The following is a 25,645-nucleotide window of genomic DNA, read 5'->3' as shown; positions in this document are numbered from 1 at the left end:
CAGAATGTGGTGTAATGCATGTAGTATATACGTATTATTTTGTCTTATTTGTGAAAATAGAATCACACTAACATACATGATGAAATAGAGGAGAAATAAAACAGTGACTGGTATACCGTAAACGGATCACATTTTTTCATAATTACTACTCACACGATGAACGTACAGTCAACATCGTCGTAGTTAGAACTACATCACACTTGACCCCAGGTCATGGAAGCCCGAGCACGCTGATTGGCTAAAGAAAATCTGACGCATGATTGTGCAAGTTACAAACTCGTACTCCCATATAAATGTTCGGACGGTTCAAACAGTCAGTGTACTGAATACAAGAATGTAGCTGAATCAACGATTTACCAACATACAAGACACCTCGTTTAAAACCGAGCCATAACCATGAGCGGTCGTGGACGAGGCCGTGGGAGGGGTAGACGGGGCGGGGGGCATAGGGGGAGGTCCCGAGGGGGGCGGGGTGCCAGACAGGGGGGCATGGCGAGACAACACGGGGAGGAAGAGATCGACGAAAACAAAGTGGAGGAACACAAAGATCTGGATATAGAGAAGGAGCCTAAAGATTATTTTGTGGGGACGGTGGGTATGGCAGATCACGTGAACGGACAGGAGCAGAATAGAGAACGCTATGCAGCTGCAATGGCGGTATTGGCTAACAGTGGCGTTGCCGTATCTCAGAGTGAGTATCGTGCTGTTTATACAGTGATGTATATATGTCATCGGATCAATCAATATTGTCTATGTCTTCAAATGACGGCTTTAACGCCAAACACTATATAAAATGTCAAAAAAGTGTAAGAATGCGTGCAAGTTTTCCGTTTTTTCTCCGAAAACAAATTGTTATACCTTATATATACGTATATATGTTCGTATGTGTGAAATATGACACCGATTGTACATTAATCCTACCTTGTGTAAACATATACGCATGGATATATATATATATATATATATATATATATATATATATATATATATATATATATATATATATATATAAAATTAAAATTATAAGCTTTATCAGTATTCAACCTGTTGAAGGAGCAAGAAGCTAGTATCTCTGAAAAGTCGTTAAGACTGCATATAAAACTGACTGTGATTTGTTATAACAGCTTATCGTTAAAGTGGGAACAGAGAGTCTATGTAGCTTGCGTTGAATAATTAACTATACGTGTTTGGTTGGCTGTTGTAGAGACATTTGGTTTCTATAAAAAGTTAGAAATGTCTCAGGAAATCTGTTATGTTTGTTTCAATTCGTTATAATGTCTTTTGTTAGTCGCCTTATCAATATTGGGGTCAGGGGTGGCTCAGTCGTCTAAGGCCCCGCGATTCGCTGAGCAGAGTTGCGTCCCTTGGGCAGGCCAGAAACCTATAATTGTGGTTTGCCCCGATTTTGTTTCTAGGTTTGTCAGCACCATACCCGTGCTCGTGGATTTCACGGAAGTGGTAAACGTCTGAGACCTTCATCACTTCGGGCTTTCTTCCCACATTAAGCTGACACGCCTCGATATAACTGGAATACTGTTAAAAACGGCGTTAAACCCAACTCACTCACTCACCCCTAATCAATATTAATTATGTGGTAGTAGTAATATTATTATATATATGTTATTATGTAGATTTATAACTATTGTTTCTATTATTTCTATTATTTGAATGGCGTTGTGTATATATAAGTTGTGAACGAAATACATTTCTACTACCAAAAGCACTATTTATTCCACTGGGAGGAGTGATTGGGTTTTGATTTAAGGTACTTTGAACATTATTTCAGTTGTATTAAGGCGTGTGAGCTTTGGAGGTGGAGGTCTCAGATGTTTACCTCACTGGTGAGCCCATGCCAGTGAGCAGACATGGTGCTGACAAAACTAGAAACATAATCAGGGTGAATCTGGGAGTCGAACCCGCGACAAATGGTCTCTGGCAAATCTGCACAGCGAGTAGCGGCGCCTTAGATGACTTCTCCCTATTTCACTAGCGTGACGAAAATGTATCTTCCGCGCTGACCCGTCGACCTGAGTTCGCTCCCATAGGGAACAGGAACACCCTGTGTCCCCGGTCAATAATACCTAAGCAGTTTGTAAACAAACTCAGTCACATTACACTTCGATTATTCCAGACGCCAGGGTTCGAGCATTGGCTGCCGCGTGGGCCAGAAATGACTACAAGCTCTCGGACGCCTTCCTCCAGAACCGAGAACAGTTCGGTCTGGTGGAGGTCCTGAAGGCCTTGACCTTGCTGGACTCGGGGAGACAGATTCGAGTCCTTGAGAAAAAAATGACAAGGTTACAGCTGTCAGGGACAAAGGTCAGCAAAAAGAAGTTCGGGAAATTGAAGGCTGACCTGGGGAACCTCAAAGCTATGAAGCCCCAAGTAAGTGAAAATATTTGCATCTATAAATCGTTTGAAGCCGTTTTGAAACTTAATCATTAACTTAAGATCATGTTATTTATCTCCGATGCAGTGGGTAAATGTACCACCATCGGATACCATACTACCCAGAAGATGTTAAAGATCATCCGATTCTTTCATATGACCATAATTAATCTGTCATGGCATGACCGATTAACTGCAGTAAACTACGGTTATAACGAACTCAAATGGGCCACTAATGGCCGGGGACAAAAAATAAGTTCGTCATATCCGTCAGTTTGTTATAAGCGTGTTCGTTATAAACGTGGATTACTGTAAAGTGATATCAAAGAATCGGACGTTCTTCGCTGTACAGTATTTACAAATGTCCAAGACTTCACAGTATATAATCTGGACCTATGCTGACTACGGCCTATAACAACAGTAACTCACATAAACATTTATAAGAAATATAATTCACGATTCAAAGCTGTGGTGTATAAACATGACATAACATACCTGATGACGTCAACAGACAGGCTCTGCCAGTGGCGCCACCTGCAAGCACATCACGAGGTGGGTGAGGAACTTCACTACTCCGGAGCTGGAGTTCTACGCACTGTACTTCCCCAAACAAGGCTGGAAGAAACTTGCAGATATATGCCACTTTAATCCCAAAGAGGTACATATGCGTAGATACATTTTAACGCCAAAGAGGTAGATGTACATGGTTGTATCAACACTAACAATCACGTGGAGTTTCACTGTCGAACTCTTATAGAGTATACGGGAGCGACCATTTGATATTCTACGAGGTGGGCCTGGAATTCTTTAAAAAAATTATATTTCTTCCAAAAAATCTGAACACAAATATTTTGGCCTCAGGTTCTACACAAAATATTTTTCAAAATGTCTTTCCGAAGACAAATGAATGCCTTGAAGCAGTAACCGAAACACCATTCTTCGTCTCACCAGCATGACGTGCCTTCGAGGAATGTAAAATGATCGGTCCCTAGTGATGAATAATTATAAAAGTAACAATATCATATTTAGTAAAGGGTACTTTGTTGCCTTCTCAACGATAGCATAACAGTTTAATCAAGAAAAGTAGTACTACAACGCTACTTAACAATAAAAAAATAAATATAAATGTATCATGCGACATTGATGGGTTTATAATCTTGTGCAGGATTTCCCCGCGTTACCATGGTTTCTGCCCTTCTGCTATGGCGGACCTGCTCCAGACAACACCATGGTGGAGAGATGTCAGAGCCTGACGGACAGCAACGTCAACGACCTCGTCAAGGAGTACGACATCCCATACAGCGTGGTCAAGGCCCACGTCAAAAACCTGACGTCGGACTCAATGGCGAGAGTGGCGGAATACGAGGAGAAACTGGACACCGTTCTCTGGTAGGTGCTTCAAGTGCTGTTCGGATTGGGGTACATGATTGGACATGTTTATGTTTCTGGTAAGGGATATGTGGAAGATATAGGACACTGTTTCTGGTATGCGTTATACAATAGTAAAAGGTATATTTCATTGGAAACGGGACATTTCTCTCAGGTAAACTGTATGCTGTACTTACATAGGAGTATTTGGGCAGATAAATGGTATGTTAAGCTTACATAGGAATATAGGGGCAGAGACTGGACATTTCTCTCAGATAAATGGTATGTTAAACTTACAAAGGAATATAGGGGCAGAAACTGGACACTTCTCTCAGATAAATGGCATGTTAAGCTTACATAGGAATATAGGGGCAGAAACTGGACACTTCTCTCAGATAAATGGTATGTTAAACTTACAAAGGAATATAGGGGCAGAGTCTGGACATTTCTCTCAGATAAATGGTATGTTAAACTTTTATAGGAATATAGGGGCAGAAACTGGACATTTCTTTCAGATAAATGGTATGTTAAACTTACATAGGAATATAGGGGCAGAAACTGGACATCTCTCTTAGATAAATGGTATGTTAAACTTACATAGGAATATAAGGGCAGAAACTGGACATTTCTCTCAGATAAATGGTATGCTATATTTACATGGAGGTATATGGGCAGAAACTGGGGGACTTCACTGAGGTAAACCTTATGCTAGACAAACATTGTTCTCTAGAATATTCCTTGCAATACAATACCTAGGTACTTGTGATGAGAAACTGGACATCATTCTCCACGAGACGTTCGCGAGTTAGACATATTAGGATTATTATCTTAGTGGATGCTGGCAGTTTGACCTCGGGTACATCGTTCTGTTGTATGTCTTGTTTTACCTAGATATGTCTGGCTTTATTTCTTATCAGGGTAATATAACTATCATCAGTCATGTCAATGATCGTTTTCCAGGTATTACGAGGACCTCCAGTGCCCGGAACTGGACTCTGTGGTGAAGGCGAGGCTTGAGAAGGGCCACCAGGTGTCGCTGCCCAATGGGAAGCTGTTGGAGAGACTGTTGACACTGAAAATGATCCGAGAAAACATTCCCTTCGACCCCAGCTACAGCGGGTGGGACGTGCCTCGTATTGAGAACCCCACCAAGGCCTGTTTCCACCCGGACCTGGTGACCCTGGCCGAGGACAGGCTGAAGAACATCAAGTAAGTCCAAGAGGTTGTCATACTTCCATATTATAGGGACCTTTGCTTTGCGGACCAGTGCCCATTTCAAGCCTAGGTCTAGAAGTTGTAATAAGAGAGTGAGTTCACGGGTTGCTGCGTTTTGAGTGAACGCATAGATGGATCCAGAGGGGGGCATGGGTCCCCCATCCTTTTGAAAACCAAATTTAGTACGTTTCAGGCAGTAATATTATCTGAGAGAGGATTTTGATATTTTGGACCCATCCCTTTTAATATGCTGGATCCGCGCTTGGAGTGGGTTATTTAGTATGGCTTTATACCATTTTTAGCAATACTCCAGCACACCTTATTGGGAGGACAGCAGTAATGGGTTACACATTGTACTCCTATGTGGTGAATAGAACCCGGTCGTCGAAGTGACGAGCAAATACCACTAGGCTAGGCCCTTGTAACAAGCGCCCTGTGTAAATAGGCTCATCATTTACTGCTGGTACCATCCCCATCATCAAGTATTCGATCCCTTCTCTCCCCCCCCAACCCCCCCCCCCCCCCCCCCAACCCCATCTTTTGAAAACCAAATATTGTACATTGCAGGCAGTAAAATCATCTGAGTTGATTTTCATATTTTGGACCTCTCCCTTTTAAAAATAGGAGATCAGAAAACAAACAATATACGTAATGGCCACCAATTTCCAACATGAATATATACATCATATCGATCATACGAATACCATGGTTCTAAGTGAAATCGTCAATTTTAACCATTTTAAGGGTCATGGGATAATAACTATGTCACTTTAATTTATATATACATTCGTTTCCTGGGGTAATCGTACGGAAGACATAGTTTCGGGGATATACTGTAACACTTCTTTCTGCCAACAGATTGTGTCTGGAGTCCCCGGTGGTTGTGATGGGGGACGCTTCCGGCTCCATGGATGTCGCGGTGCGGACCAGCACCATCATCGCCAGCCTCCTCACGGCGGTGACGTCCGCCAAGCTCGTCTTCTTCAACGAATGGACCAGGGATGCTCCGTATCTGCCAAAAAACGTCCAGCAGGTGGGTTTACACATTTTGTGGCATGTTGATAATAAATACAGGCTTATACGGATACTTTCTACTTATGTTTGTAAGTAAGGGGATTGTCAGGCTCTTTGACGTGGCTGATCAAAATGATGATAATAAACTTATTTTTGGAACTTGGCGTAAAAAGTTGCTTTGAATTTCCGTAGATGTTCAACTTCATATAAACTGGTGAGTTATCAATCTCATTAAATCAGATGTAAGTTCTTGCTGCCGCTGAGAAAGATCTGAGGATATCCCATTACGGGTCGTCAGAACGACCTAACGCGAACTTTGACCGACCACTGAAATGACTAACAAGTCGACATCAGTCAATTAGAAAGCAGCTTTCTCGAGCTTTACGGCACTCGTTTCAACCTGGCGACTTCCATGTCAGACTACGCTTAAAAAATATGTTGACACAGTTCTCGATTAAAATTTTGAAAACATAACAAACGAACTTTCCGGAATGTCTAATCTATGGTTGAGATTGTATGACAGTGCTTCTGTGCAACGCCCCCTCCGTTCAAATGTTCATCCCACGGAAGCGAGAGAGAGACGATAATTTTGTAACTGTCGTTCGGAATACCTCATGTTAACGTTTTCGAGGTTGCATGATTAGAAAACGCATTCTGACTGTCACTTTCATGATCTGGTAAGCGATGGATGGATGATTGGTTGGTTGAAAGGTCGTTCTGACGTGACCCGTAATGGGATGTCTTCAGATCTTCGTTTAGCGAAAGCGAGAACTAAGATCTGATTTTAATGAGATTGGGGAGTTGTCATCATGCAAGACCAGAGGCAGTATCTTGAAACTAGTCCGTTGTTTCGAATTTTGTATAAACTTCACTGTTGTATAAACAATGAACCTGTTGTATAAACAACGTACCTGTTGTATCTGTTGTATAAACAACGAACCTGTTGTATAAACAACGTACCTGTTGTATCTGTTGTATAAACAACGTAATCATTGTATCATTGTAGTGTGAATAGGAGCGTTGCTCACGTTTCTAATCCCTGTATACATGCAGGAACTTGCTTCCGTCTGTCAATGTTTACCTGTAAAGTGACGATGTTGCAGTGTCTGGAGTTGGCGGTCACCATACGGGCGGATGGGGGTACGGCGCCGGCTGCCAGTCTCTACCCCTTCTACAAGGAGAGGGAGGTGGTGAAGACGTTCATCGTCGTCACAGATGAGGAAGAGATGGACGAGTGCGAGGGATACAGGTGAGTCTTGCCCTCAACATCCCTGGGAGGGAATAGAATCTTTAAAATTGTAATAACGTCTACAAGGCATATCTTGAAGGGAAAACGGGTAGTTACGAGGTAGGATCTGGGCCGTTTCTGGGAGATAAATTTGAAATAGAATCTTTATAATTGTAATAACGTCTACAAGGCATATCTTGAAGGGAAAACGTTTAAGGACGAGGTAGGATCTGGGCCGTTTCTGGGAGAGAAATTTGAAATAGAATCTTTAAAATTGTAATAACGTCTACAAGGCATATCTTGAAGGGAAAACGGGTAAGGACGAGGTAGGATCTGGGCCGTTTCTGGGAGAGAAATTTGAAATAGAATCTTTAAAATTGTAATAACGTCTACAAGGCATATCTTGAAGGGAAAACGGGTAAGGACGAGGTAGGATCTGGGCCGTTTCTGGGAGAGAAATTTGAAATAGAATCTTTAAAATTGTAATAAGGTCTACAAGGCATATCTTGATGGGTAAATGGGAAAAGGCCGATATCTGGAATAACAGAAATGCCAATTTTAAAGTTAATTTTAAATATTAAAATAAATATTTTTGAAAATATGCCTGTAAAAGACAGCTGGATCTCTCTTGCAGGTTCTGTCCGCTCTTCAAGAAGTACCACGCTGAGGTGTACCCGGCCAAGCTGGTGTTTGTGTCCTTCCTCCCGGGCCAGCACAGCGAAGGCCGCATGGTGAAGGAGCTGAGGGAGGAAGGCTTCAAGCCACTGCAGTACCGCCTGGAGACGAAGAGGCCTGACCTCACCAAGCTGGACAATCTGTTCGGGCTGCTCGCTTCCAACTCTGCCGAGTTCTTTGAGGATGAGATCAAACAGATGGAATCTCAGATTCAGAAAGACGGACTGAATTCTGTGTTTAAATCCACCACAGCCGTTTGAGTACCAGAGCGTTCTTCTCTACAAGGGCAAACATGCCATCAAGTCTCATTCTAAGCGATGTTGATCCCAAAACGAGGCTTACATTTCTGTGCTTTTTTAGCAGCATGGAGGTTTGTAACCATAAGTACTTGTTTTGTGAGATACATTGATTCAGTAGGAAGTGATTGTAATGACACAAGTGCCGTGTGCAAAAAGTGAATTCCATTATGACGTGTGTACGTCACATGTAACTTTAGAGCTTCCAGTCTTTGGGTGTGGCCTGATGGTTTCCTTTTCGTCACTCGATTTCACTGAACTGAGAAACAACATGTCTGTGTAAAGTTTAAGGCCTGATGTTGCATATTTCGACAAGCAGGGACTATACTGCCTTGGTACTTTCGCTATGGCTGCAGAGCTTTATACTGTGTGTTGAATGACCCTGACAACTGGACAGATCACCTGCAGAGACAGTTGACTTGTGGTATAAGGGGAAGGAGGGTTGAGTCATGTTCCTGGTAGAGTTACACTCTATCTGTATGTTGGTAGAGTTACACTCTATCTGTATGTACAGGATTTGTTTAAGGCCGCATTCAGCAATATTCCAGCTATATGACAGCAGTCCGTAAATAATTGAGTCAATCCAGTGATTGATATAATGAGCATTGATCCACGCAATTGGAATATGATGACAAGTATCAATCAAGGCAGGGAGCCTGTAAGTCGCTTCTTACGACAAGCATAGTCGCCATTCACGGCAAGAATAGTTTGCTGAAGATCTATTCTACCCTGGATTTATAAGGGCTGGACTGGAGGGGTACTTGATCCATCAAATGTGGGTACCTCACTTGAGGAGATCCATTATTTTGTTAAGGAGGGGTTAATTCTCATTAATACTTTCAGCATGTGCGTGAGTGGGGTGTGGGGTCCTCATTGAACTTCTACCTTAGGGGGGTATGGGAAGTGCGTGCGTGCGTGCGTGCGTGCGTGCGTGCGTGCGTGTGGAGGTGTTCAATAATCGATGGTATTATTTTTTTGTCATTTGGGTCCACGTTTTTTTCACGAGGGTGGGTGGGTTGGATGGGACAGTGTTTGGGTGTGAGATCAAGTGCAGTGAGTCTTGTATGGGTGAGAATCAACATTTGGCATCGCATTACCATTGTTTCAGCCACATGCCATCAATGTATCCAAGATATATAAAACAAATACTTTTAAACATGTTTTTAGAAAAGCAGTATCATGCATGTTCATAGTGAATGAGTTAAGTGCTGCTTTGAACAGTGAATAGAGATACACTCATCCTGTTAAAGCCAGAGCCCTGTTGTACAAAGCGATCTTCGCGTTACGACTATTGTAAGCCTTCTGTTAAAGTATGGGAATTCCAGGCCCTGTTGTACAAAGCGATCTTAGCGTTACAACTATTGTAAGCCTATGTTAAAGTATGGGAATTCCAGGCCCTGTTGTACAAAGTGATCTTAGCGTTACGACTATTGTAAGCCTATGTTTAAGTATGGGAATTCCAGGCCCTGTTGTACAAAGTGATCTTAGCCTTACGACTATTGTAAGCCTATGTTAAAGTATGGGAATTCCAGGCCCCGTTGTACAAAGCCATCTTAGCGTTACAACTATTGTAAGCCTATGTTAGAGTATGGGAATTCCAGGCCCCGTTGTACAAAGCGATCTTCGCGTTACGACTATTGTAAGCCTATGTTAAAGTATGGGAATTCCAAACACCCTAAGATGGCTTTGTGGAACGGGGCGAGGTCAGCTGTGAATGATGTAGGTTGAGGACGTGATACATCAGGTTGCCCTCTCTGTAACTCAGACCACTCTAATTTGTTCTGGGGAGGAACATGATGTACCCACAATAATCTTGGCTTAAGTGAGTAGTGAGTGAGTGAGTGAGTAATGAGTGAGTATGTTTTTTTACGCCGCTTTTAGCAATATTCCAGCAATATCACGGCGGGGGACACCAGAAATGGGCTTCACACATTGTACCCATGTCGGGAATCGAACCCGGGTCTTCTGACAAGCAAACGCTTTCACCACTAGGCTACCCGACCGCTCCTCTCCGCTTAAGTAAAAATAAAACATATTTTTTAAATACTGGTTTGATTAACAGTATATAAACGAATGATATGTTTGTTAAAAACTTATTTAGGTGGTTTTTTCCCCGAATATTTGTTTTCATCAATGCCTTTATCCTTGAAACAAAAAAGGATGGCCATTGAAAAACCTGGAGTAGAATCATCCTACCAGGTGTGTATTGCCTGAATTGACTGTTAGAGCTGAAGATACACACCAGCAAATGGTCTTACTTATGTTTATATACAACGGAGTTAAATTGTTATGAACCTACTGTACATATCTAACCAGGGCAACCTCTCATCAAAGCACAGTCTGTGATATGTACATATGAGCTTCTTCCAGCTTGGCTACAGTGTGCTACAGTTTGACATGTAGGCATGGACCTGTAGTATATGTGCATGCAGTTTATGTGTGTCTGGTTATCTATCTCTGTTGTGTGATTAGGGAGTTCTGCTGCTGTCAGCAATATTCCAGTGACATCAGGTACGGAGACACCAGAATGTCTCCACACCTGTAACCTTGGGGAATCAAACCCAGTCCAAATGGATGCTAAATCCACTGTGCTACCACCATGCCCTATTTCTCAATAGCCTTGGTTTTTGTGATAGCAATTCAAAGGATAGGGAGTTATGTATTATACTTGTTACTTGGGGTAGTCTGAGTGAGATAAGAGGCCCACCATCTTCAATTCAGGATTGGGGGTTGAGTTTTATTATGAAATAATCTGTTCCCGAAAATGCTGGGAAAAAGTAGTTTTGTATTCAGATTTGACTCAAGAGAACTTGTTCACTGGACATGCTGGTAGTTATGAAAAATATTTTTTTCTAGGTCACAAAACAATTGTTTGGTTCCACATCCAGTGAAAACAACTATGTTTTCAAGTGCTGACTGAAACAATATTCTGCTTCAGCCCAAAAATATCCCAGGGGCATCACCTATACAGTTAACCATTAGTATTGTGGGGAGGGACATAGGTAGATTAGTGGTCAAAGGCACTGCAATATGCAGAGTTGTGTCCCTTAGTCATGCCAGGAACAGCTGATAATAGCTCATCCAACATTATGATTTTGATCCTTAATCAGCGAAGTGGTAACCTTGGTGACCTGTGTCTCTGTTGGCTTTCCTTGACCATTTCGCTGGCAGGCAGTCATGTTGCTGAAATACTGGTCAAGCAGCATTAACATCAAACTCACCCTTCTTCATTGTTCACACAAGTTCATCACTGAAGTTTCTCTGGGAATGTGCAATACTCATATGTAAACATTTATACAGTGCTGCTCTTTGTAAATCATTGGTGTTGTTTTACAATCTCAACATTGAATATTGTAATAAATACAATCTCTGCTTTCAACATTGAATATTGTAATAAATACAATCTCTGCTCTCAACATTGAGTATTGTAATAAATACAATCTCTGCTTTCAACATTGAATATTGTAATAAATACAATCTCTGCTTTCAACATTGAGTATTGTAATAAATACAATCTCTGCTTTCAACATTGAGTATTGTAATAAATACAATCTCTGCTTTCAACATTGAATATTGTAATAAATACAATCTCTGCTTTCAACATTGAGTATTGTAATAAATACAATCTCTGCTTTCAACATTGAGTATTGTAATAAATACAATCTCTGCTTTCAACATTGAGTATTGTAATAAATACAATCTCTGCTTTCAACATTGAGTATTGTAATAAATACAATCTCTGCTTTCAACATTGAGTATTGTAATAAATACAATCTCTGCTTTCAACATTGAGTATTGTAATAAATAAATCTATGCAGCACTGGCAACTGAGTTGACATCATTGGACTTGTATATTGTAATAAAGAGGAAATGAAAAGTTTATATTTGACTCATTGATTACTGTGTGGCAATTATATAAGATGTAGAATTAGAGTCTTCATGTATAATCATAAGAAATATGCTGAGTGCGATGTTATACAACAAAGATAAAGCAAACTTGTGTTGAAGCAAATGAAAAAATCATTTGGCATTGTAAGCGGACAGTGATGCAACTATCAAATCATCCGCTATGGTTATTGTGATTTGAAACCTCTGATTTAACGATCAGATTTGAACATCCTATTCATTTATATAGAGAATATCACCCGAGTGACTTTTCATATCAAATATATCAACACGAGTTCCACTTATATCAACGAGTGTTGATATATTTTATATCAAAAGACACAAGGGTGAGATTTTATTTATCATCCAACATCAATCTGCCAACTTTTTCAGTTTGTAGACGGTAATAATCAGAGTCTTAAGTGTAAAAAGTACTGCTAACAGCTTCAGTAGCAGAGCCATTAGAGATGTCATTTGATTGTGACATCATTGTAACCAATGACATCACAAAGGTCTGCAAAGCATTGTGATGCAATTTCATTACAGCGATATCTACAATGTAGATATCGCTTGATCTCACCCAAGCCATATCTTCTATGGGACCAAATTTTGGATGATAAGGTAGAATCACAGCAATATCAAAATACACTTTGTTTTGTTCAGTTTAGGATTTATTTACAGAGTAAGTTCATTAATGACAGTCATTCCTACTTCCACTCAGCCATCATAGTGCTATACCAGCCATTCATAATATTGGCAGAGAATAATCAAGGCATGTTTACAGTTGATATTCTGACCCATGTCTAGGGAAATTGTCGGTTATATTTTGTTTGTTTGTTGTTTAACACCGCACTCAGCAATATCCCAGCTATATGACGGCGGTCTGTAAATAATCGAGTCTGGACCAGACAATCTAGTGATTGACATTATGATCATCGATCCAAGTCAGCGAGCCTGACCATCCAATCCTGATATTCACCTCTTACGATAAGCATGGGGTTGCTGAAGACCTATTCTACCCTGGATCTTGACAGGTCCGGTAATAATAAAATATTGCTAATTTCAGGTTTAAAAGATATAAATCATTTTTAAACGGAAAGAGGTATGACCAATAAAGAAAAAAATACATCAATTTCCAGTTCACCCTGATTACTGAATTGAATTCAATACCTCTGAATTAAAGATATTAACACTTGAAAAAATATCCCAATTTTACCTTGCTATCGGCACTTGGTTGACAAATCTAGATAAATCCTGCTAGAGTTATGAAAGTTATAGCACAGCAGTCACTTAGTAGAACCTGGCCCTGACCGCCATTGTCAACATCTAATAAAAATGTCTGATTTACTGGGGAGGAACATTTTCTCGATGTTCATATTTGGATGTGAAGTTATATTTGCCAAACAGAGTTGGAGGCGGAGGGGTGTCACACTGTGTTGCTTTTAGAATTCTTGCAGACATGGTGTCATCCTCGGCCTTGGTGTGGGGAGCAGAGGAGAGGGCTGATGTCCCTGGCAGGGTGCCGAGGTTGGCCAGTCGGGTGGAAAGTAGTTCTGGCAGTGGAGGTGTGTCTCGGTCCTTCATGTGCTTGGCCAGAAGTGCTGGGGCTTCTGGGGGTTTGGATACTGTAGAGTTGTTGAGACGGAATGACTGTGTCAGCTGGGTTATGTCCTGTTGTGAAAGAAAACATCTTCAGAAATTGCCATTGATCAGATTGATTGTTATTTTTGTGTAATCTTTTTCTTAAATACCTCATCAGAAAACCATGTTGAACTTATATGTACCTGAAGACTAAGTGTGAGTTCAGACCCTGGTTGTACCTGAAGACTAAGTGTGAGTTCAGACCCTGGTTGTACCTGAAGACTAAGTGTGAGTTCAGACCCTGGTTGTACCTGAAGACTAAGTGTGAGTTCAGACCTGTGTACCTGAAGACTAAGTGTGAGTTCAGACCTGTGTACCTGAAGACTAAGTGTGAGTTCAGACCCTGGTTGTACCTGAAGACTAAGTGTGAGCTCAGACCCTGGTTGTACCTGAAGACTAAGTGTGAGTTCAGACCATGGTTGTACCTGAAGACTAAGTGTGAGTTCAGACCTATGTACCTGAAGATTTAGTGTAAGTTCAGACCCTGGTTGTACCTGAAGACTAAGTGTGAGTTCAGACCCTGGTTGTACCTGAAGGCTGAGCGTGAACTCCGGCATCTCTGGCTCCTTGTCCCAGGAGGAGGCCGGCACTGGGACAGGCATGGCCTTCTTGACCCCGCCGGTCTTCTGGATCTGCTTGACCCCAGGGGTCATCAACACTGGCACCATGGGGCTGTCATTGTCTGGCTTGCTGTTGAGGGCGGTGACCTTGGGGGCGGTAATGGTTTTACTGATCTGCTTCATCCCTGGCGTCATCAGAAGAGGAGGAATCGGGCTGTCTTTGTCCTGAAGGACAAATAAAGCATGAAATACTCTCCTGCCAACAGCTTGATACAGGACATCAAGGATAATAGCACTGAAGTCTTTTAGGGTTCAAAATTCCTTGAATTAAATCGCCAATGGCATAGTAAAAATCATAATGGCACAGTCCAAACAAGTGGCATATTTAAACAAAAAAAACTTGTGACTTTTGTAGGCTAACACTGGAGAGATGATTTTGATCCCATGCACCTCAACTGAACTGAAGGCTGTGAAGATCTTGGGTAGAAAAAGCAACCCATGGTTGCCATTAAAGGTGACTATGCTTGTCGTAAGAGGCGACTAACAGGATCAGGTGGTCAGGCACGCTTACATGGTTGATGCATATCATCGATCCCAATTGCGTGGATCAACGCTTATGTTTATTTAACACCACACTCGGCAATATTCCAGCTACATGACTTCAGGCTGTAAATAATCGAGTCTGGACCAGACAATCTAGTGATTAACATCATGAGCATCGATCATTTCAATTGGGATACGATGACATGCATCAACTAAGTCAGCAAGCCTGACCACCTGATCCCTTTAGTCACCTTTAACAACAAGCGTAGGCTGAAACTCCACTGATTAAACTTTAAAATCTTGTCTTGTGGGTTTTTTTAACATTTAGTTTTAAACCCAGGGCTTATATTTATGAATGGGAAAAACAGACAAACCAAAACCCATCCTGTACCTCCCCCTCGATAATCCAATGTATTACATCCCCATTCTAATTGATTAAATCGCCACCGTAGCTTTGTTTTGAACCCAATTCGAATGGCATGATGCTAAAAATAGCTGTCAAAAATCAAATTTCAATCATAGGAGCAAGAAATTGTGATCTAGGTTAGAGATCGGACCGATGAAGCAGTGACATCAGTGACATGTGTCAAAGGTATTTAGCAAAATAGAATGGAAATATAAACACTGGCTATTGGAAGATGACTACCTCTGTGGCAGCAGGCTTCTTGACGCCCTCTCTGTACAGCTGCTTGTGGATCTGTTTGGCCCCCGGGGTGTTGAGCACAGGGGGGACGGGACTTCCCTGGTACTCAGAGTTCAGTCGCACCTCCGGCCGCCTCCATCCCCCCTTGTCTGCGGGGGTCATGAAGGGGGTGGGGCTATCCTCTGTGAACATGGGTTGGGGAAAGCCATACCCTGCAACAATATACAGTATGTGTGTAAGGCCATTGGTATTTTTGGGGTGTTTCTCCTACTGGTCCCAAATCACAGTTCCAGTCAAAAATGAAATAGTTTCTTTATATCCACAATATACCTGCTATTTGGGGGTAGGGTATTCAGTAGGGTATTCAGCAGGGTATTCTGAGGAGGGAAGAGACTGCCAACTGCCTAGTTTTTTTCCAGTCTCTTAAACTCTCCGCTTTCACATCCTTTAAACTTCTACATCCAAATGTTTTAGATGAAAATCGAATAATTAATTCATTGCATACCACTGCTTTGTATAATGAGGATGAGTGAGTGAGTTGGGTTTAACGCCGCTTTTAACAGTATTCCAGTTATATCGCGGCGTGTCAGCTTAATGTCGGAGGAAAGCCCGAAGTGATGTAGGTCTTAGACGTTTACCACTTCGGTGAAACCCACAAGCACGGGTATGGTGCTGACAAACCTAGAAACATAATCAGGGCAAACCGGGATTCGAACCCACAATCATAGGTTTCTGGCGTGCCCAAGGGACGCAACTCCGCACATCGAATCACAGCGCAAAAGACGACTGGGACACCCCTGCCCACCTTTGTATATTGAACAAGGTAACACAATTTATAGTCCTGCAACTGATAACATTGGCTGGGTTGTCGGAATATTTATGTTTGTATACCTTCATGCGGTATGTACACTATAAACATGCCAGTTTAAGAAAGAAGGAACCGACTGCGCAATGAAGAACACCCATCCTACCTGTTCTATTACAGTCTGGTGTCTGTTGAGGTATATACCGGCCGCCCATGAGGCTCGGAGTCACAAATAAGCCATTATGTTTGAAGAGAGCTGGTGTTGGAGAGTCTTCAGAAAGACCCTGATTGGATGCATAAAGTGAACTGAAACATGAAGAGATAATCACAATAACTCCAAAATTTGAACTGTAAACCTTCCGTGGCTTAACACCTCTGCTATGTGATATACAAGATATACCATATTTGACGTAATAAGCGCCCCGCTCTAATAAGCGCCCACGGCGATATTTGCTAATATATTGATTGGCTAGTGAACAATCCCAATTAGCACCCCTCCCGATTGATCAGTGTACACAAGACTTATTTATTCGTCTATAATACGCAGTCGTGTGTTATATGCACCCTTAATTATGGGCAATTAAAATCCGGAAAAAATATATCTGTCGTATATAAACATTTCAGGCTGTCAGTATAAACCAAGAAATTTACAATCTTTCAACTTTTTATTTCACCAAAATAATATTTTAATAAGAGCCCCCTATTTCAAATTTTGAGAGCGCCCTGGGCGCTTATTACGTCGTATACGGTAACCTGCCTGGCATATATGAGGTTCAGCTGCAGGCATTGCAGAGAGTAAGTGTGGATGAACATCTCTTTTAAAAATATTCCAGTAATAAAACTGCATGTCACAAATAACTAAAAGTCTAAAAATTGAGCTGTAAATCTTGCACAGCTTGACACCTCTTTTGAACACATTTCAGTCTTATCACAACCAGTCAGCTACATGCAGGATAAAAGTCCCAAGTAAGCAAGTTTAAGCAAATAAAACTTTGGAGAATCTCCCACTGATGTAGACAGGCCACGGATCATAACCTGAGTGAAATATTCGACCTTCGGATCCTGTTGTTGGTAAGGGACATGACTCTGGACAGAGAACTGCAGTCAAAAATCAAAAGGCCAGCCATGTCCCTTAAAGGAATGAGGAGTGGCTCACCTAGTCTGTGGGACATGCTGCTGTGTCGGGGCGTAGCTCCGCCCCTTCTGAAGAATATTGAGTGTGAGGTCACTCAGTCCAAAGTCCTCGAGGCGTGGTGTCTTACATTCACTCGGCTTCGCCCGCATAGGAGGCGTACGGGGTCTGGTTAAGGAGAGCAACTACAACAAGTATGAGGCTGTCTTGACTATATTCTGATTATAAGATTGCATTTCCATAAGTAAGATTGGCTATGACGTTGTACTTCATTAAGTACAACTGACTTAAGATAAGTAGCACTACAAACACTATGATTCTGTTTTGACTTCAAACTCCAGTGACAAACTACTTCAGGGCTCGAATTAAGGAATTAGATTTAACTTGCACCCCTGTGCATTTTGACATGAAAAGCTAGTTGGACCCTGGTCCGATAAAACTATCCCAATTGAAGCAGATATGTATAAACTCAGAGCTCCAGATAAGCTTTTGGAGTTGTGGGTATTTTACCCATGCATTTTAAAATCATTGGGTATCAGTAATTCTATCTGGGTATTCAAATTTCTGTTACCCACTAGTTTTTACACATGTGGGTATATAAGTTAAATATTTAAAAACACTATTCATCTAGTCCCTGCAAACTGGTGTCGTGTGGGTTCGAGAGCTTTATAGGACTAAAAAATACCGCGATACTTCCACAAGAAAGTGTGATGGCAAATGATCATGATGTAACTGTCATCGTGGAGTTTGGCAAGGTTGACGGAATGTCCATATATAATTTCAAAATAAGTTCCTGATTTGCTAATCGAATACGCAGGGTTACTTCACAATATTTTGATGATACGCACAAGTTTTATTTTTGAAGCGTATCTGGAATGTTCGTTGCGTATTTGATACGCTTGAATTTTATTTCACTGCGTATTTCTGCATTTCTGATGCGTATTTTACGCAGATACGCAGCTTATCTGGAGCTCTGTAAACTAGTCTAAATAAATGAACTATCGGATGACTGTGTCATGTCTCGTGAACTACACATAACAGCAATTAGTGATGTGGTAAGGGAGTGAGAGAGTGAGTTTGGTTTTACGCCGCTTTTAGCAATACACCAGAAATGGGCTTCACACATTGTACCGGGAATCGAACCTGGGTCTTCGGCGTGACGAGCGAACGCTTTAACCACTAGGCTACCCGAACGCCCGATGTGGTAAGGGAAAATAAAGCATAGAGATAGTGAGTAAGTTGAAAGATGGATGTTGTGTGCACGGGTAAGGGTTACTAAATTTGAATTTGTAAACATATATATTAGATTTGACATAGCTAAATCGAGCCCTGCACTTGATATGATTAACGCTGATTCAGACAATTTGGAGCACCCTGTCATGAGTGTATGCAAGGGAGACAACTCTATTGGTCTATTACTTGAGAATGACAAGCTGGTCGTCAAGGGCAACTAGAAGCAGGGTCATGAGTGAGTGAGTGAGTGTTGTTTGATGCCACAGTTGGTAATATTCCAGCTATGTCACAGTGACCTGTAATTCACTGGACCAGGAGAACACAGGACAAACCATGTAATCAAGGCACAACTACATGCAATCAGACAAGTCACAGATGAATGTGAAGTGCTACAGACCTGTTCCACAAAGAGATCTTATTGTACTATTGTATGCCTAAGTTACAGCATGGGAGTTACAATCACCTTAGCACTAAGACGACTGTAAGGCTATATTACAGCATGGGAGTTACAATCACCTTAGCGCTATGACTATTGAAAGCCTATGTTACAGCATGGGAATTACGATCACCTCAGCGCTAAGACTATTGAAAGCCTATATTACAGCATGGGAGTTACAATCACCTCAGCGCTAAGACTATTGAAAGCCAATGTTACAGCATGGGAGTTACAATCACCTCAGTGCTAAGACTATTGAAAGCCTATGTTACAGCATGGAAGTTACAATCACCTCAGCGCTAAGACTATTGAAAGCCTATGTTACAGCATGGAAGTTACAATCACCTCAGCGCGAAGACTATTGAAAGCCTATGTTACAGCATGGGAGTTACAATCACCTCAGCGCTAAGACTATTGAAAGCCTATGTTACAGCATGGGAGTTACAATCACCTCAGCGCGAAGACTATTGAAAGCCTATGTTACAGCATGGGAGTTACAATCACCTCAGCGCTAAGACTATTGAAAGCCTATGTTACAGCATGGGAGTTACAATCACCTCAGCGCGAAGACTATTGAAAGCCTATGTTACAGCATGGGAGTTACAATCACCTCAGCGCTAAGACTATTGAAAGCCTATGTTACAGCATGGGAGTTACAATCACCTCAGCGCTAAGACTATTGAAAGCCTATGTTACAGCATGGGAGTTACAATCACCTCAGCGCTAAGACTATTGAAAGCCAATGTTACAGCATGGGAGTTACAATCACCTCAGCACTAAGACTATTGAAAGCCTATGTTACAGCATGGGAGTTACAATCACCTCAGCACTAAGACTTTTGAAAGCCTATGTTACAGCATGAGAGTTACAATTACCTCAGCACTAAGACTATTGAAAGCCTATGTTACAGCATGGAAGTTACAATCACCTCAGCGCGAAGACTATTGAAAGCCTATGTTACAGCATGGGAGTTACAATCACCTCAGCGCTAAGACTATTGAAAGCCTATGTTACAGCATGGGAGTTACAATCACCTCAGCGCGAAGACTATTGAAAGCCTATGTTACAGCATGGGAGTTACAATCACCTCAGCGCTAAGACTATTGAAAGCCTATGTTACAGCATGGGAGTTACAATCACCTCAGCGCTAAGACTATTGAAAGCCTATGTTACAGCATGGGAGTTACAATCACCTCAGCGCTAAGACTATTGAAAGCCTATGTTACAGCATGGGAGTTACAATCACCTCAGCGCTAAGACTATTGAAAGCCTATGTTACAGCATGGGAGTTACAATCACCTCAGCGCTAAGACTATTGAAAGCCAATGTTACAGCATGGGAGTTACAATCACCTCAGCACTAAGACTATTGAAAGCCTATGTTACAGCATGGGAGTTACAATCACCTCAGCACTAAGACTTTTGAAAGCCTATGTTACAGCATGGGAGTTACAATTACCTCAGCACTAAGACTATTGAAAGCCTATGTTACAGCATGGGAGTTACAATCACCTCAGCACTAAGACTATTGAAAGCCTATGTTACAGCATGGGAGTTACAATTACCTCAGCGCTAAGACTATTGAAAGCCAATGTTACAGCATGGGAGTTATGATTACCTGCTAAAACTACTGTAAGCCTATATTACAGCATGGGAGTTATGAAAACTTTACGCACTACTGTAAGCAGAAGAGACAGAATGTTACAGAATGAGTTACGATCACCTTAGCACTGACATGGCTTTGAGAAATTTCGCCCTTTTCTGGTCATGTGACTATAGTGACTGTTTCCTATTTCAGCCCAGGGTGAGATGGTAGGTTTTTTTTCACTTTTTGATTTGGGGAAATTAACAATAATTTGCAGCATGTCATAACCATGATAATAAGCTTGCTTTCAATTTAAGATAATGTGAACCCTACCATTACCTGATTTTAAATCAGTGTGTAGCAAAAAGGATACGAAGTCTCATGCACAATAGCCTCATCGTTCACGGTGTCAGGTTCTTCCTCATTGTTATCTTCGCCTTCTCCATGACTGGTGTCAGGAACAAGGTTTGTCACTTCCGGTTTCACAACTGCTTCTGGTGCTGTCGTCTTCTTGGCTGAAAATGTTCACTAGTACTTTCATCATTGCAATCATTACAGGGCATGATATGTGTCTGCAGAACATATAATATCACTTACAACTCTTTTACTAATCATAGAATATCACGAGCCAGAAGAATAAGTTGAAGAGACGATGTGTTCAACTGGAGCTTATGTGTCTGTTATTATGTTGTGAGGTGAGGTGAGGTGAAATGGGGTTTAACGTCGCGTCCAAGATTATTGCACTTATATAGCGACGTGCATGTACGTGTGTGTTTGTGTGGCTGCCTGTACTAGTCCGGACTGATGCCGATTTATATTGCTAGCTCACTGAGATACCATGCCGCAGTTTAACATGAATACCCCACTCAGACACAGTATACTGACTCCGAGCCGACCAGTCCTTGTTTTAGCCCCTTAATGCCGAGCGCCAGACAGGGTAACAACAAGTACCATCTTTTAACATATTTTGGTATGACGCAGCTGGGGAGGTGAGGTGAGGTGAGGTGAGGTGAGGTGAGGGTGAACTGTTGTTTATTGTGTGGGATTCTATGTGTGTGGTTGCTTGTACTAGTCCGGACTACTGTTGGTTTTATAGTACTAGTCCACTGAGACCCCATGTTGCAGTTTAACACAGATACCCAACAGACACAGCATACTGACTCCAAGTCAGCCAGTCCTTGTTTTGAACCCTAATGACGATGATCAGACAGGGTAACAACAAGTACTATCTCTTAACCTCTTTTTGTATGACAGCATGCAGAGGTAGTTAAAATATTCTTAAAAGTTAAATACGATGAAATATACTTTGATGCAACACTGTCACCATAGACATTAGTGAAGTATGAATTTTGCGAGGTAGTTAATAAGTCCACAGGGGATTATCTAGACCTCCACAGAGGCCAATATTCATCCGAAGTCTGCAGCAAACGTCAACAAAATTTCACTCACAAAATTAAACATATACCAATTCATGTTAATATATACTATGCACAAAAAGTAGGGGATACATCATGAGCATCAATCTACGCAATTGGGACACAATGACATGCTTCAACCAAGTCAGCGAGCCTGACCACCCGATCCCGTAAGTTAACTCTTACAACAAGCATAGATGCCTGTTACGGCAAGCATGGGTTGCTGAAGACCTATTTTACCCCGGATCTTTACGGGTCATGTGTCTGACAGAGCTGGAGAGAAGAAGTCACCTTGCTTCACATAGCCGTACTGTTCCAAGTAGTCCTCTGTTCCGGTGAGAGTTCGTCTCTGTGATGCAATGAGTCGGGGGAGGAGGTCTAGCACCTGCTGCAGCCTGTATGTACTGATTTGCTGACTCGCCATCTTCTCCCGCGCCTCGTCCTGGTACACACATCAGGCTTATTAAAGCCGGGACACCACTCTGTGGTGGATAAAAAACTAACATCCACCTGATTTATGGCCTTTTAAAAGCATTTTCAAGGCAATGATCACACTTTTCAAAGCTAAAAGAAAAATCCAATTGTGTCCTAAAAAGATGTAGTAGGACATTCTAACGTGATTTCATCGTCAATACATATGTTACATTAATAAAAAATTCAAGTACACAAAGCAGTGTTTCAATGTTATTTATCAGTCAAATTAAGGTTGGTTGGTTGGTTGGTTGTTTAACGCCGCACTCAGCAATATTCCAGCTATATGACGGCTGTCTGGAAATAATCGAGTCTGGATCAGACAATCCAGTGATTCATATCATGAGCATCGATCCACGCAATTGGGATTGATGACATGCATCAACCAAGTCAGCAAGCCTGACCACCTGATCCCGTTAGTCGCCTCTTACGACAAGCATAGTCGCCTTTTACGGCAAGCATGGGTTGCTAAAGATCTATTCTACCCCGGATCTTCACGGGTCTCAAATTTAAGATTAATCTGCAGGATGTCCTCATGCGATGCTGATTTTAATATTCAGCAGAGTAACTATGTCATAGGGGAAGTGAAGTCAACATAGCAACTTTGCAGATTTAGATACATTAGGATATACATAATCACAAATGCTGGACCAAAATTAAATAGCATAAAACAGACAGTAAAAACTACAGGCAGAAATCGTCCTCCAAACGAAAATTTTCCAAACTGCTTTATTTGGGTTAAAACGGGTTTGTAATTATGTCACACATTAAAAAAAGTATACAATGTTGTTATATTTGTACGATTAACAGAAATTGCACAAAGAGTATGTGTATAGCTGCTAAGAATAACACATCAGCCTGTGAAAACCTTTGTCAAGCAGGGGCGGTAGGGTAGCCTAGTGGTTAAAGCATTCGCTCGTCACGCCGAAGACCCGGGTTCGATTCTCAACGTGGGTACAATGTGTGAAGCCCATTTCTGGTGTCCCCTGCCGTGATATTGCTGGAAAATTGCTAAAAGCAGCGTAAAACCATACTCACTCACTCACTTTGTCAAGCACAGCTGTGCTGGTAGCCTTAAGCCACGTCCCCATCTAGGTTTGTTTTGGAAGCCGATTACAGAGCATGTGATTTCAACACTTTTACTTGGACATTTTAAATACTTTCTACTAATGTTAGGATTTTTTTCCCTCTGGAATTTACTTAATATATAAAGGACAATTGGTATCTGCAAAAATATCGCAATCATTTTTTTCACTTTCCTTGTCCTTTTAGGCCATTTCAAGGTTTTTATCAAATCTTAAGGCCTTGAAAAGGCCAGACTGTCTTTCCTTGTCTATGTGAACCTTGCACTCATTTCTCAGCTGTTGCCCCAAAAATGGATAATGGCAAACTGTAAAAAGAGACATTTCTACCAATTCAAGGAAAAAAGATCTTTAATACTTGGACGGATTGATTCTTGAACTCACCTTCAGGGCCTGGACTTCCTTCTTCACCTCCTGTAGATGTCTGTATGCATGTGCGTAGCTGCTGTCACTGTCTGAATGTTTTCCTGGGTCAGTCACTTTCTTCTGTATGTCCACCACACCGTGGTCAAGACGCCTAGCAAGGCTCCGGAGCTGACCAAACACATTGGTGGACTCCATTCTTACTCTTGAAACTGAAAAGATGCAAACTAATTACAATGCTGAAACTTAGTTTTTGGAAATTGTTGTGACTTATTGATCATAATCAGTTTGTTCTGATCATCGATTACAGTCACTTGTCCTTTTTGCTTGCCTTTTGCAGGAAATGTATATCAAAAGATTGCTTGAAATTTTAAGAATCTTATCCCAAATGGCAAATGAAAATATGTACTTTACTGGTTTCATATTGATGGGTGTGTGTAGTTACTTACAGACAAAAGGATTCAAAGGAATACCCTAACATTTTTAACAAATCCGTGATATGAAAAAGCATTTATCATCACAAGAGGATTCAAAGGAATACCATAACATTTTAAACAAAACCGTGATATGAAAAATTATTTATCATTACAATCGATTATCATGATAATGGATAATTACAAAGGTGCAGAGGGAACTGATCAATCAGGATCTCAGGATCATTCACGGTAGGTTTGTTGTTTATGCCAGCTGTATCATGGTGGCCTGTATATAATCGAGTCTGGGCCAGACAATACAGTGATTGATATTATGAGCAACAATCCACACCATCGGGATACAATGACATGCTATCAACCCAGTCTGCGAGCCTACCATCCCATCCACTGTGATCTCTTACAACCAGCATAGGTTGCTGGGATCATTCCGGACCCCTAACACCCCCACCCCCTCTCCTCTGTATCCGTCTATGGATTCCCACTGTGGACACACTCATTGGAACAACACTACCTGAAAACATTCCCTGTACTGATACTGTAACCAGTACACAATCATATTCATTCATGTCATTACATGTCAATATGTACCGTTTTCACATTATTTTTATTATCAGCCCATCAGGTTGTTTGTTTTTTCAAAATGATACTGATGATCACATGGTGTAAACATCTTAATCGATACCATGCCGATGGATGACGTATAACCTGTATCCAGTCCTACAGAGCGATCTTAGCACTACTGGGAATCCAAATACTGCAGTTGACCCCGACTATCGCAATGCTATGTTATTGGTTAGGCTTAAAGTTTGGAAGTTACATTCGTCATATGCAGGCTAGCGCAGGTCGCTGTGTAATAATTTGTGTTGTCTTGAAATAATATTAACGTTTGACAGTTAGTCAATGATTTTGTGCTCATGATACTTAACATGAACAGTGTGACAGTCATATCCCTGCTGCCACTGCCAACTTTGAAGACGAGAACAGTGTCTAACAGCTGTGTACTACTCGGAGTATGAGATAGTGCGCCGGGCCGTTTTGACTGGTATCCTTGTCATTTACACCATTAACGATCGATCACAGAAGGTTTTGCAATTCAAAAAGATAGTAAGACAACAATGGTAACAAAACACACCAGACGATTGTTTTGAAGTTGTTTTAAACAATCAAATCGATCGTAAACACTTGGCGGAGTGAATATGACATTGTTTACCTGTTCAAAAATGGCGCTGGATGT

General features: G+C 41.4%; 2 protein-coding genes across 2 annotated transcripts; one reads left to right on the top strand and one right to left on the bottom strand.

Annotated features, from left to right (window-relative positions):
• The first annotated feature begins 474 nt into the window (after positions 1–474).
• LOC139475026 (uncharacterized) lies at positions 475–8,427 on the top strand. The gene is made up of 8 exons (XM_071258242.1): positions 475–691; positions 2,132–2,385; positions 2,900–3,046; positions 3,554–3,777; positions 4,717–4,965; positions 5,830–6,004; positions 7,089–7,234; positions 7,848–8,427. Exons 1-8 carry the CDS (start codon positions 490–492, stop codon positions 8,146–8,148), a joined length of 1,698 nt encoding a protein of 565 aa, XP_071114343.1. The 5' UTR covers positions 475–489; the 3' UTR covers positions 8,149–8,427.
• Positions 8,428–13,183: 4,756 nt separating this feature from the next.
• Positions 13,184–25,638, bottom strand: LOC139474939 (SKA complex subunit 3-like). The gene is made up of 9 exons (XM_071258132.1): positions 25,622–25,638; positions 23,999–24,189; positions 22,353–22,503; positions 21,020–21,161; positions 17,418–17,561; positions 16,428–16,567; positions 15,460–15,668; positions 14,241–14,495; positions 13,184–13,740 (listed from the first exon to the last, which is right to left on the bottom strand). The coding sequence occupies exons 2-9, from the start codon at positions 24,173–24,175 to the stop codon at positions 13,414–13,416; spliced, it is 1,545 nt and encodes a 514-aa protein (XP_071114233.1). The 5' UTR covers positions 24,176–24,189; positions 25,622–25,638; the 3' UTR covers positions 13,184–13,413.
• Positions 25,639–25,645: the final 7 nt, after the last annotated feature.

This window comes from Haliotis cracherodii, unplaced genomic scaffold (assembly GCF_022045235.1).
Source record: "Haliotis cracherodii isolate W230 unplaced genomic scaffold, xgHalCrac1.p SCAF_3, whole genome shotgun sequence".
Taxonomy (NCBI): Eukaryota; Metazoa; Mollusca; class Gastropoda; order Lepetellida; family Haliotidae; genus Haliotis; species Haliotis cracherodii.
The sequence above is the reverse complement of the archived record's forward strand: the minus strand, read 5'-3'. Positions and strand labels throughout refer to the sequence as shown.

Bases quoted from the DNA above. Each gene is read 5' to 3' on its own strand.
- LOC139475026 (XM_071258242.1), top strand. From the start codon at position 490: ATGGCGAGACAACACGGGGAGGAAGAGATCGACGAAAACAAAGTGGAG. The intron at 4,966-5,829 runs GTAAGTCCAAGA...TTCTGCCAACAG, and splicing joins GACAGGCTGAAGAACATCAA to ATTGTGTCTGGAGTCCCCGG. The intron at 6,005-7,088 runs GTGGGTTTACAC...ACGATGTTGCAG, and splicing joins TGCCAAAAAACGTCCAGCAG to TGTCTGGAGTTGGCGGTCAC.
- LOC139474939 (XM_071258132.1), bottom strand. From the start codon at position 24,175: ATGGAGTCCACCAATGTGTTTGGTCAGCTCCGGAGCCTTGCTAGGCGT. The intron at 15,669-16,427 runs GTAGGATGGGTG...ATATTGTTGCAG, and splicing joins ACCAGACTGTAATAGAACAG to GGTATGGCTTTCCCCAACCC. The intron at 14,496-15,459 runs GTAGTCATCTTC...TTTGTCCTTCAG, and splicing joins AGAAGCCTGCTGCCACAGAG to GACAAAGACAGCCCGATTCC.